A 13,398-nucleotide genomic window follows, 5' to 3' on the forward strand; every position below is an offset into this window, starting at 1 on the left:
CACTATGCCTTGCAAGAATTTTAACTAATGAGTTAGTTGCGGAATGATGTATTATGCAACGAGTAAAGAGACTTGCCGGTAACGAGATTGAACTAGGTATTGAGATACCGACGATCGAATCTCGGGCAAGTAACATACCGATGACAAAGGGAACAACGTATGTTGTTATGCGGTTCAACCGATAAAGATCTTCGTAGAATATGTAGGAGCCAATATGGGCATCCAGGTTCCGCTATTGGTTATTGACCAGAGAAGTGTCTCGGCCATGTCTACATAGTTCTCGAACCCGTAGGGTCCGCACGCTTAACATTCATTGACGATATAGTATTATATGAGTTATGTATGTTGGTGGCCGAGGAACTCCGGAATGGTCCGGAGATAAAGATTGATATATGGGATAATAGTGTTTGGTCTCCGGAAGGGTTCCGGAATTCACCGAAAGAGGTTCCGGATGTTTCCCGAAATGTTTGGGAACGAGAACACTTTATTTGGGCCAAAGGAGAAAGACCACAAGGTTTTTGGAAAGCGCAAAAGGAAGTTTTGCGGAGTCCAGGGGCCAGACGCCAGGGTCCAGACGCCGGGAACCCTGGCGTCTGGCCCTGGAGTCCGAGAAGGACTCTTGCCTTTCAGGTGAAATCGACTTTGTGGAGGCTTTTAATCCAAGTTTCGACCCCCAAGGCTCAATATATAAATAGAGGGGTAGGGCTAGCACCCAAGACACATCAAGAAACACCAAGCCGTGTGCCGGCAACCCCGTCCCCTCTAGTTTATTCTCCGTCATAGTTTTCGTAGTGCTTAGGCGAAGCCCTGCGGAAATTGTTCTTCACCAACACCGTCACCACTCCGTCGTGCTGTCGGAACTCATCTACCACTTCGCCCCTCTTGATGGATCAAGAAGGCGAGGACGTTATCGAGCTGAACGTGTGCTGAATGCGGAGGTTCCGTACGTTCGGTACTTGATCGGGATGGATCATGAAGGTGTATGACTACATCAACCGCGTTGATAAACGCTTCCGTTTACGGTCTACGAGGGTACGTAGATGGTCTACGAGGGTACGTAGACAACACTCTCCCCTCTCGTTGCTATGCATCACCACGATCTTGCGTGTGCATAGGATTTTTTTGAAATTACTACGTTCCCCAACACTTTTAGCCGTGTGCGGTGCCCCCCTCCACAGTTACACACCTCGATCATATCACCATAGTGCTTAGGCGAAGCCCTGCGCCAGTAACATCATCATCACCATCACCACGCCGTCGTGCTGACAAAACTCTCCCTCGGCCTCAACTAGATCAAGAGTACGAGGGACGTCATCGAGTTGAACGTGTGCTGAACGCGGAGGTGTCGTATGTTCGGTGCTTGGATCGGTTGGATCCCGAAGACATTCGACTACATCAACCGTGTTACTAAACACTTCCGCTTTTGGTCTACGAGGGTACGTGGACATACTCTCCCCTCTCGTTGCTATGCATCTCATAGATAGATCTTGCATGATCGTAGGAATTTTTTTGAAATTAATGCGTTCCCCAACAGTGGCATCAGAGCCAGGTTTATGCGTAGATGTTATATGCACAAGTAGAACACAAAGAGTTGTGGGCGATAATAGTCATACTGCTTACCAACCACGTCTTACTTTGATTTGGCGGTATTGTTGGATGAAGCGGCCCGGACCGACATTACATGACCGCGTTCATGAGACTGGTTCTACCGACGTGCTTCGCACACAGGTGGCTAGCGGGTGTCTGTTTCTCCAACTTTAGTTGAATTGAGTTTGACTACGCCCGATCCTTGTTGAAGGTTAAAACAGCACACTTGACGAAAAATCATTGTGGTTTTGATGCGTAGGTAAGAACGGTTCTTGCTAGAAGCCCGTAGCAGCCACATAAAACTTGCAACAACAAAGTAGAAGACGTCTAACTTGTTTTTGCAGGGCTTACTGTGATGTGATATGGTCAATACAAGATGTGATATAATTTGTTGTATGAGATGATCATGTTTTGTAACAGAGTTATCGGCAACTGGCAGGAGCCATATGGTTGTCGCTTTATTGTATGCAATGCAATCGCCATGTAATTGTTTTACTTTATCACTAAGCGGTAGCGATAGTCGTAGAAGCAATAGTTGGCAAGACGACAACGATGCTACGATGGAGATCAAGGTGTCGCGCCGGTGACGATGGAGATCATGACGATACTTCGGTGATGGAGATCATGAGCACAAGATGATGATGGCCATATCATATCACATATTTTGATTGGATGTGATGTTTATCTTTTATGCATCTTATTTTGCTTAGTACGGCGGTAGCATTATAAGATGACCCCTTACTAAATTTCAAGGTACAAGTGTTCTCCTTGAGTATGCACCGTTGCTACAGTTCATCGTGCCGAGACACCACGTGATGATCGGGTGTGATAAGCTCTACGTTCACATACAATGGGTGCAAGCCAGTTTTGCACACGCAGAATACTCGAGTTAAACTTGACGATCCTAGCATATGCAGATATGGCATCGGAACACTAAGACCGAAAGGTCGAGCGTGAATCATATAGTAGATATGATCAACATAGAGATGTTCACCATTGAAAACTACTCCATCTCACGGATGACCGGACATGGTTTTGTTGATATGGATCACGTAATCATTTAGATGACTAGAGGGATGTCTATCTAAGTGGGAGTTCTTAAGTAATATGATTAATTGAACTTTAATTTATCATGAACTTAGTCCTGATAGTTTTTGCATATCTATGTTGTAGATCAATACCTCGCGATGTAGCTCCCCGTTTATTTTTGATATGTTCCTAGAGAATAATAATATGAAAGATGATAGTAGCAATGATGCGGACTTGGTCCGTAATCTGAGTATTATCCTCATTGCTGCAAAGAAGTATTATGTCCTTGATGCATCGCTAGGTGACGGACCTATTGCAGGAGCAGATACAAATGTTATGAACGTTTGGCAAAGCTCGGTATGATGACTACTTGATAGTTTAGTGCACCATGCTTTACGGCTTAGAATCGGGACTTTAAAAACGTTTTGAACACCACAGAGCATATAAGATGTTCCAAGAGCTGAAATTTGTATTTCAGACTCATGCCCGAGTCGAGAGGTATGAGACCTCTGACAAGTATTTTGCCTACAAGATGGAGGAGAATAGCGCAACTAGTGAGCATGTGCTCAGAATGTCTGAGTACTAAAATCGCTTGAATCAAGTGGGAGTTAATCTTCCAGATAAGATAGTGATTGACAAAGTTCTCTTGTCACTATCACTAAGTTACTAGAACTTCGTGATGAACTATAATATGTAAGGGATGACGAAAACGATTCCTGAGCTCTTCGTGATGCTGAAATCAGCGAAGGTAGAAATCAAGAAAAGCATCAAGTGTTGATGGTTGACGAGACCACTAGTTTCAAGTAAAAGGGCAAGGGATAGAAATGGAACTTCAAGAAGAATGGCAAGCAAGTTGCCACTTCCATGAAGAAGCCCAAAGCTAGACCCAAATCTGAAACTGAGTGCTTCTACTTTAAAGGAAATGGTCACTGGAAGTGGAACTGCCATATATACTTGGCGGATAAGAATGATGGCAAAGTGAACAAAGATATATTTGATATACATGTTATTGATGTGTACTAAACTAGTGTTTATAGCAACCCCTCGGTATTTGATACTGGTTCAGTTGCTAAGAGTAGTAACTCGAACCGGGAGTTGCAAAATAAACACAGACTAGTTAAAGGCGAGGTGATGACGTGAGTTGGAAGTGATTCCAAAGGTTGATAAGATCACCATCGCACACTCCCTTTATCTTCGGGGTTAGTGTTAAACCTAAAATAAATGTTATTTAATGTTTGCGTTGAGCATGAATATGATTAGATCATGTTTATTGCAATACGATTATTCATCTATACCTACTAATAAAGGGGCTATTGCTTCTTACCACCGTAATTTCGTCTGTTTTTCGTCTGTCGTTGTCCGTCCACTTTACCCATATTTTTTTATACCCGAGATGGTACTAATCTCTGCTATCTAAAAACATGTCATCGTTCGTACAAGTCGCTATGTTTCGTCCGTCCTATCCCGCTCGACTGGGCGGTGTTAATCGTTGCCTATCAACCGCGTGACTGAACTGGGCCTCGTCAACAATTCTTCCGTTTTTAAGAAAAAAGATGCAAAAAATACTTCCCGTCAGTCTCAAACTGATGACCAAGGCCATCCATCCAAAGGACACAGCCAACTCAGCTGATCTGCATCTTCTGCAAAATTAGGTCGCTGCCGAAATAATAGTCCCATCTCACTTCTTTGCACTCAATTCTACCGACTTTTATACATCGGCAAACTTGTCGTGTCAGAAGTCAATAAGCAGAAGTGGAAACCAAACGAAGGAATTAACCCCGGAAGTGGGGTGGGGAGACGGAAGAAGGGAGTCCGACCAACTGCTAGCAGGTCGTACGAAGCAGGGAAAAATTATTTCAAGCCTTGGCAATTAGCCAGCTAGCGTTATACCTAGCTAGCTCTACTTATCGAAGAAAACCTAGCTAGCCAATTGTGTATGCAGTTTCTATTAGATATATTTATCTTTTGTGCGCAGTTTCGCCGTTATTTTGTAAAAAAATTAATCTTTGATAATGTCTAACATACAATAATTGTGAATTTTGTGATTGATAATTGGTTTAAATTATACTTTACCACTTAGACTTTTCAGCAAACTATTTAGATGTACCGTACTATACATATCTAACGTACATAATGAACTCTTTATAGGTCTCAGTTGTCCCATATGCCAATTTGAAATTTTATGCTGGGCCCACTTATTTTAGCTCAAGGGTGATAGGAGTGGTAAGAAACACTTGCAAATGTATGTCGTGTGTATATAAATGTGTGCTTCAGAAGATAAATATGGTCACAAAAACTAAGATTTCTTTAGAAAAGTATTGCCGAACAAGAAGGATCTTAGAGGCATATGTTTGACTAAATTGATACTTATAAAAAATGAATTAGATGCACTAATTAGAAAATATGCATTTAAAGTCAATCATCGTTTTTCGCGTGTAGCAACGCATGGCATGGGCCACTGTGCTAGCTATTATTAGGTAGATATTTTTTAAATGATTTTAGCTACTAATTTTAAAAGGATTCGCTAAATCTTAGTCAATTGAGATTTAACATAGTCTCGATCACCTTTGCAAGCCGTTGGATACATGCACACTAAGATTATGTGCTAGGAAACTTTTCTTTGTTATTGTGATGCGGAACAGAAAGAGACGCAAGCACGCCGTTTTTGACTCTCTGAAGTGCATGTGTTTTTTCACGAAAGACCATACAATACACGAGAAGCTTGTGTCTGGGCCAAGTCCAAGAAGTGCAAAAAAAGGAACATAATATATTTTGACAAACCAAACAACCAACATTTTCTAAAAAGAAAATCAACATAGCAAAAACCTTTTTGCTTTCGAATATGAACAAATAACTGTATATTCACAATCCCACTTCAATGCACCACTACTCTCACATCCGGTGATAGTGTGATGTTGATTGAGGCAACATCGAAGGACATGAATGTAGGTTCATTAATTATTTCCGAATTGCGGACACCCAAAATCGTATCATCATTGACGACGGTGGTAAACATGAAAAGTGGCAACATGAATAAGTCACTAAGAACATGAGATGATTTCCTCCTTGTGGTACAACACATGACACATTAAATTGATGCATACAAAGTACAGACGCAGACTCACAAACACGTACATACACTAAACCCTAGAGAGACTGAGCCGTCGGGTCTTGAGATTGATGAACACACCACAAGTGTCTCGCTATCGACATGAAATCGCCATCCACTAAAATATTTTTTCGCCTTTGTGAGACATGAAAGCGTCAAAGCTAGGTTTTAATTCCTGCTGATATTGGGCTACCACCGCCCTCCAAACCATCCAACTAGAGGTTGGTTCTCAGGGTCAAAGTGAAACTGACCAATCCATATGCATGCGCCTCCTTGCCCCTGCCATGCTACACTGATGGGTGTTCTGGTGGACACATCAATTTTCTCTCCTGTTGCAACGCACATGCATATTTGCTATGAAAAAAGTAAACTCTTCCAAACCAAACAAACAATTGTCTCTAAAAAATCCAAGATAGTAACAATCATTTTGCATTCAAATGTTTTGAAAATTCTGAAATAAGCTTTTGGATTAGTTATTAAACACTCGGTTAGTATAGAACATTCCAATGTTTGTATGTCCCACTAAAAATAAATGCACCACTCTTCCACCCGGTGATAGTGCTAAGCTAAAGGAGGTGTCATCAAAGGAAACCACTACGACTTTATTAACTCTATACTCCATGGTCTAGACACCAAGAATCCTTTTTTATTTACCAGCATTGAGCGTGTGTTATTTTAAGATAATGAGGGCTTCTAAATGTTCCTGGTTTCAAAAAAAATATTCATGTCTTAAATATGTTCAAGCTTTTTAAGAAATGCTGAAAATTCCCAAAAAATGATTCCAATTTAAAAACATTTATAATTGTTCACAAAATCATTAAACAAATTAAAAAAATCACATGTTTATAAAATGTTCGGCTTCAAAACATGTTCCACTTCTAATAAAAACAATAAAATGTTCTATTTCTTAAAAAATAAAGAAATATTTGTGTTTTTTAAAAGCAAAACATATAACCAATTCACATACTATTTCATGCACCTCTACTCTTCCAACAGACGAAGGAAGCTACGTTGGTTCTTCATGTCCACACTTCAAGCTCTGAACATAAATAAGAGTGTTTAGTGAGGTTTATCAGCATTGGATATAAGAAATGGCACATGAAGTGCACATTTTTTGCCCACTGCAACGCACAGGCATTTGTACTAGTTTAAGTCAAACAATAATTGTTGTTCTATTTACATGAATAAAACCTTCTATGGCCATACACTCAATATAAATGGTTTATTGAATCTCGATCATAGTGATACACATATTCATAATATTGAAGCCAAAAGATGCAAAGTTAATAATGATAATGCAACTTATATGTGGTACTGTCGTTTAGGTCATATTTGTGTAAAGCGCATGAAGAAACTCCATGCTGATGGACTTTTGGAATCACTTGATTATGAATCACTTGATGCTTGCGAACCATGCCTCATGGGCAAGATGACTAAAACTTCGTTCTCCGGAACAATGGAGCGAGCAACTGACTAATTGGAAATAATACATACTGATGTATGCGGTCCGATGAGTGCTGAGGCTCGCGGAGGGTATCGTTATTTTCTGACCTTCATAGATGATTTGAGCAGATATGGGTATATCTACTTAATGAAACTTAAGTGTAAAACATTTGAAAAGTTCAAAGAATTTCAGAGTGAAGTGGAAAAATCATCGTAACAAGAAAATAAAGTATCTATGATCTGATCGTGGAGACGAATATTTGAGTTACGAGTTTGGTCTTCATTTGAAACAATGTGGAATAGTTTCACAACTCACGCTACCTGAAACACCACAGCGTAATGGTGTGTCCGAACGTCATAACCGCACTTTATTAGATATGGTGTGATCTTTGATGTCTCTTACCGATTTAACATTTTGGGGTTATGCATTAGAGACAGCCGCATTCACGTTAAATAGGGCAACATCTAAATCCGTTGAGACTATACCATATGAACTATGGTTTAGTAAGAAATCTAAATTGTCGTTTCTTAAAGTTTGGGGCTGCGATACTTATGTGAAAAACTTCAACCTGATAAGCTCAAACCCAAATCGGAGAAGTGCATCTTCATAGGATACCCAAAGAAAATTGTTGGGTACACCTTCTATCACAGATCCGAAGGCAAAATATTCATTGCTAAGAATGGATCCTTTCTAGAGAAGGAGTTTCTCTCGAAAGAAGTGAGTGGGAGGAAAGTATAACTTGATGAGGTAATTGTACCTTCTCTCGAATTGGAAAGTAGTTTATCACAGAAATTAGTCCCAGTGATTCCTACACCAATTAGTGAGGAAGCTAATGATGATGATCATGAAACTTCAGATCAAGTTACTACAGAACCTCGTAGGTCTTCCAGAGTACGGTCCGCACTAGAGTGATATGGTAATCTTGTTCTGGAAGTCATGTTACTAGACCATGGTGAACCTGCGAACTATGAGGAAGCGATGGTAAGCCCAGATTCCACGAAATGGCTTGAGGCCATGAAATCTGAGATGGGATCCATGTATGAGAACAAAGTGTGGACTTTGGTGGATTTTCCCGATGATCGGCAAGCCGTAGAAAATAAATGGATCTTCAAAAAGAAGACCGACGTTGACGGTAATGTTGCTGTCTACAAAGTTCGACTTGTTGCAAAAGGTTTTCAACAATTTTAAGGAGTTGACTACGATGAGACTTTCTCACCCGTAGCGATGTTTAACTCTGTCCGAATCATGTTAGCAATTGTCGCATTTTATAATTATGAAATTTGGCAAATGGATGTAAAAACTGCATCCCTGAATGGATTTCTGGAAGAAGAGTTGTATATGATGCAACTAGAAGGTTTTGTCGATGCAAAGGGTGCTAATAAAGTGTGCAAGCGCCAGCGATCCATTTATGGACTGATGCAAGCCTCTTAGAGTTGGAATAAACGTTTTGATAGTATGATCAAAGCATATGGTTTATACAAACTTGCGGTGAAGCCTGTATTTACAAGAAAGTGAGTGAGAGCACTACAACATTTCTGACAAGTATATGTGAATAACATATTGTTGATCGAAATAATGTAGAATTTTCTGGAAAGCATAAAGGAGTGTTTGAAAGGAGTTTTTCAAAGAAAGACCTCGGTGAAGCTGCTTACATATTGAGCATCAAGATCTATAGAGATAGATCAAGACGCTTGATAATTTTTTTAATGAGTACATACCTTGACAAGTTTTTGAAGTAGTTCAAAATGGAACAATCAAAGAAGGAGTTCTTGCATGTGTTGCAAGGTGTGAAGTTGAGTAAAGACTCAAAACCCGATCACGACAGAAAATAGAAAGAGAATGAAAAGTCATTCCCTATGCCTCAGTCATAGGTTCTATAAATTATGCTATACTGTGTACCAGACCTATTGTGTACCTCGCCATGAGTTTGGCAAGAGGGTACAATAGTGATCCAGGTGTGGATCACTGGACAACGGTCAAAATTATCCTTAGTGGAATAAGGAAATGTTTCTCGGTTATGGAAGTGACAACGAGTTTGTCATAAAGAGTTACGTTGATGCAAGCTTTGACACTGACCTGGATGAATCTAAGTCTCGATTTAGATACATATTGAAAGTGGGAGCAATTAGTTAGAGTAGCTCCGTGCAGAGTATTGTAGACATAGAAATTTGTAAAATACATACGGATCTGAATGTTGCAGACCCGTAGACTAAAAATTTCTCTCACGAGCAAAATATGATCATACCTTATTACTCTTGGGTGTTAATCACATAGCGATGTGAACTAGATTATTGACTCTAGTAAACCTTTTGAGTGTTGGTCACATGGCGATGTGAACTATGGGTGTTAATCACATAAAGATATGAACTATTGGTGTTAATCACATGGCGATGTGAACTAGATTATTGACTCTAGTGCAAGTGGGAGACTAAAGAAAATATGCCCTAGAGGCAATAATAAAGTTCTTATTTATTTCCTTATTTCATGATAAATGTTTATTATTCATGCTAGATTGTATTAACCAGAAACTTAGTAAATGTGTGAATACATAGAGAAAACATAAGTGTCCCTAGTATGCCTCTACTTGACTAGCTTGTTTGTCAAAAATAGTTATGTTTCCTAACCATAGACATGTGTTGTCATTTGATGAACGGGATCACATCATTAGGAGAATGATGTGATGGACAAGACCCATTCGTTAGCTTAGCATTATGATCGTTACAGTTTCATTGCTACTGCTTTCTTCATGACTTATACATGTTCCTCAGACTATGAGATTATGCAACTCCCGAATACCGGAGGAACACTTTGTGTGCTATCAAACGTCACAACGTAAATGGGTGATTATAAAGATGCTCTACAAGTGTCTCCAAAGGTATTTGTTGGGCTGGCATAGATCGAGATTAGGATTTGTCACTCTGTGTTTCGGAGAGGTGCGGGTACACTAGCACCTTTTATAAAAAAAGTTATATATATTAGGGAAAAGCCATCATGGCGGGTTATATTTCATGTGAAAACAACGATACATCATTTGTCAATACATCAAGCAGAAAATCTGGAGGCTCTGATTTCCACATAATAGTTCGAGATACCTCCGAATTCCTAGCCAACAAATCTGCCGCCATATTAGCTTCCCTAGGACAATGAGAAAAAAATATAGAAATAAAATTACGAGCTAAGAAAGAGTATTCTTCATAAATTGCTGCTGCCGGTCCAAGCGAATTTCCCCCCGTTCTGCATGATTTCAATGACTTCCATGCAATTACCTTCTATGCATACCTTGTTGCATCCCGTTTCACTTGCGAGGAGAAGTCCATCTCTTAAGCCTCGTGCTTCCACCGTAGCCGCTTCTTCAACAAAAGGGATGTTGCTGCAAGATGTCGCCACGAAGAAACCAGAGTGGTCTCGAAGTATAGCACCTGCGCCAGTGCCACTTTCAATGTCGAAACATGTGTCCACATTCGGCTTGATTGTGCCTTCTGTGGTTTCTCCCAGCCATGTCTCCTAATTCTGTTGTGCTTGAATTTTGCTCTTGAGTAATTTTTTGCAAGTGTCGATATTGCTTGCGCCGATCTGGTAGGCGCGTACAGTTGCTCGCCGTGTGTATATCTGCATCGTTCCCACCACAAGTACCACACAGCCGTGGTAACAAGGTCATTGCGGTGAACATCATTAACCAATGCCTTAGTTGGATTCTTGGACAAGAGGAGGCCAGCCATCACCGAGCCACCCTCTCTTTCCACCATGCATACCTCATTCACCACCGCTGCCATACCTAGTAAACGCCACACCTTCTGTACTCGAGGGCACAAGAACAAAACATGCCAGATGCTTTCACAATCTGAACTGCATAAGGGGAAGTGAGAACTCGAAATTATGTGTCTGCTCGCTAAGACTCCTTGACATGGAAGAGCTCCAAGCAAAGTTTTCCACACATAAATTTTCACTTTTGAAGGCACACGTAGTTATATATAAATTTTTCATAATGAACTGGTGAACTTCTTTAAAAGAAACTGGTCGACTCCTGACCCAATTCCAGCAGGAAGAGGAAAGAAAGAAGAAGAAGAAGAAGAAAAGAAGAAAGAAAGAGTCGAGAAACCGCCCCCGGTTAGAGATCGTGCTTTGCTTGCCCTTGCCCCCGTCCTCCCCCGCGTCTCCTCATCATCCTCCCCGCCGCCGCCGCCACCACCGCCGCCGCCGCCGCCGCCACCACCGCCGCCGACTTCTCCATCAATATCCTGCCCCGTCCCCCACCCCCACCCCCACGACACACGCACCAACAGATCAGCCGTCGAAACTTCAGTCATGACTCCGCCCTCGCCTTCCCTTTTCCTCCTGGATCCCTTCGTGGGCACGTATCTCCCCGGCGGCGAAACAGCCGACAACAAGAAGACTTTGCTGTCCTCTGGAGCCAAGAGGGCGTTCGGGTTCCCTGCGGACCTCGATTGCGATGCGCTCATGCGGGGCCTGGCGCTAGAAGCAGACCTTGCTGGTGCGCCAGATCTGTCCCGCCTGACCCTCCGAGGCGTCCGCCCGTTCTCCACTTGTATCCATGCCGTCGACAAGAACCTGATTATCATGACAACTTCCTTTCCTAAAGTTTACCCCCGGGGTATCTATCTCATCTACAACGCAATTGACAGATCGCTCCTCATGATCCCGTCTGCGCCCAGCACACCCCCTTCCGTCCTTACGTCCCGTGTTCTTGTTGCGCGCCGCCGGGACGACGACATCAGCTCCTACGCCCTGGTCTTTCCCGGGACCGTCTACGTCATAGGCTGTCCTGGACGGCAGCCTGTTCTCTTCGTGTCGGGGTCCTCATCCAAGTCTCAGTGGGAGATTGCGAAGTTCACTAATTTCCCCGACCATCTGCTCGCTGAGAAAAGCGACTTCCTTGCTGAAGATGTGTTTTCCCACCGTGGCCGTGGTTACTGGGTGGATCTCTTGCTTGGTGGCATGTACTGTGACTGCGTTGATCTTCTCTCCGGCCAGCGTTCCGTGGACGTCCGCTCCCCTAGGCCTGCCTGTGGGGTGCGAGAGTTACCTCGGCTGCAGAGACTACATACCAGAGGTGAGGGCCTTTCGAGCCGTGGGCTGTGTCGGGGACTCCATCAAGTTTGTCTCCATCACCGGCTTCCTTGAGCGTGTGGATCTTGCGGATGACCGCATGGTGAGGGTCTGGAAACTCAAGGAAGATATGAGTTGGGATTTAGACTACGAGCTCAAGTTTGGGAGCCTGCGCGAAGATGGGGCTTTCAAAGGGAACCACCTGCCGACCTCCATGGCACCCATGTACCCCTTCCTCAGCATGCAGGAAGACCGTGTCATCTACTTTGCACTGGGTGAGTACATGTACCAGGACCCGGAGTTCTGCTTTCCATCCACGCCGAGCTTCTGGGTCCGTGTTGATATGAGTATCAAGACTTTTAACTGCACGCCTATCTCTCTCACGGACGCCAGCATTGGTTGTCTTCTTGCTATGTCCGGCAATGCTGAGGGCGATCTTGCTTGGACTTCCCAGCCAAGCCAACTTCTGAAGCCATGTCCTGTTAGTTAGGTGATTTTACTACTTGCTGCTCCCAAATTGTTCATGTTTCACCTATCTTATCTTATTTATTAAGATGATCAGCAATACATCCAGTTCAACTAAGTTTTAAATTGGTTTGTTTGGCAGGGAGGGGCAATATGGAAGCACCAGATCAAGTATCAGGAATCATGAAGTTTGGTTATCTTTTTATTTTGCCTATTTATATTAACAAGATGTTTATCTGGCTCAAGTCAATCCCTTGTTTATTTGCTTTTGTTGGAGTGAGAAACTGTTGTGTTTGGCTGCAACTTGTCCCATGAGATTCCTGTTTGATGACATTCTTGTGAGATCCTTATTCTCGTGCTTGTATTATCATGGATACAGTTTCTATCCTTATACCATTTTGTTTGCAAAGTACTGCAGTATTGTTAGTAAATATCATCATCTTATGTCATGTACCTTGGACACTCAGGCATAGCCCATCCTTCCAAAAGCAATACACAGCACATTCAGAATATCTCCAGCCAGGATGTTTATATCTTCCAAGGACCACACATCTAATCTCAATTCTTGATTCGTTTGCAATGGTGGCCGTAGGATCTTTTCGCTTGACGGCTAGCATCGAAGCGATGGCACCATGCGTTATTTTGTCCCGCTGAAGGGGCATCTCCGTCTTTTTCTAGCCAGCTTATATATTTACAC

At 42.2% G+C, this 13,398-nt stretch overlaps 1 protein-coding gene across 1 annotated transcript; it reads left to right on the forward strand.

The window, feature by feature from the left end:
• Positions 1-10,913: 10,913 nt before the first annotated feature.
• On the forward strand, positions 10,914-13,132 carry LOC123083931 (uncharacterized). Its single transcript, XM_044505789.1, has 3 exons — positions 10,914-11,029; positions 11,180-12,726; positions 12,844-13,132. The coding sequence occupies exons 1-2, from the start codon at positions 10,914-10,916 to the stop codon at positions 12,309-12,311; spliced, it is 1,248 nt and encodes a 415-aa protein (XP_044361724.1). The 3' UTR covers positions 12,312-12,726; positions 12,844-13,132.
• The last annotated feature ends 266 nt before the right edge of the window (positions 13,133-13,398 follow it).

The sequence above is a fragment of the Triticum aestivum genome, chromosome 4A (assembly GCF_018294505.1).
Source record: "Triticum aestivum cultivar Chinese Spring chromosome 4A, IWGSC CS RefSeq v2.1, whole genome shotgun sequence".
NCBI lineage: Eukaryota > Viridiplantae > Streptophyta > Magnoliopsida > Poales > Poaceae > Triticum > Triticum aestivum.

Excerpts from the sequence above, each read along its gene's own strand:
- LOC123083931 (XM_044505789.1), top strand. The coding sequence starts at position 10,914 with ATGCATACCTCATTCACCACCGCTGCCATACCTAGTAAACGCCACACC. Across the intron at positions 11,030-11,179 it reads TCTGAACTGCATAAGGGGAA|AAACTGGTCGACTCCTGACC; the intron begins GTGAGAACTCGA and ends CTTCTTTAAAAG.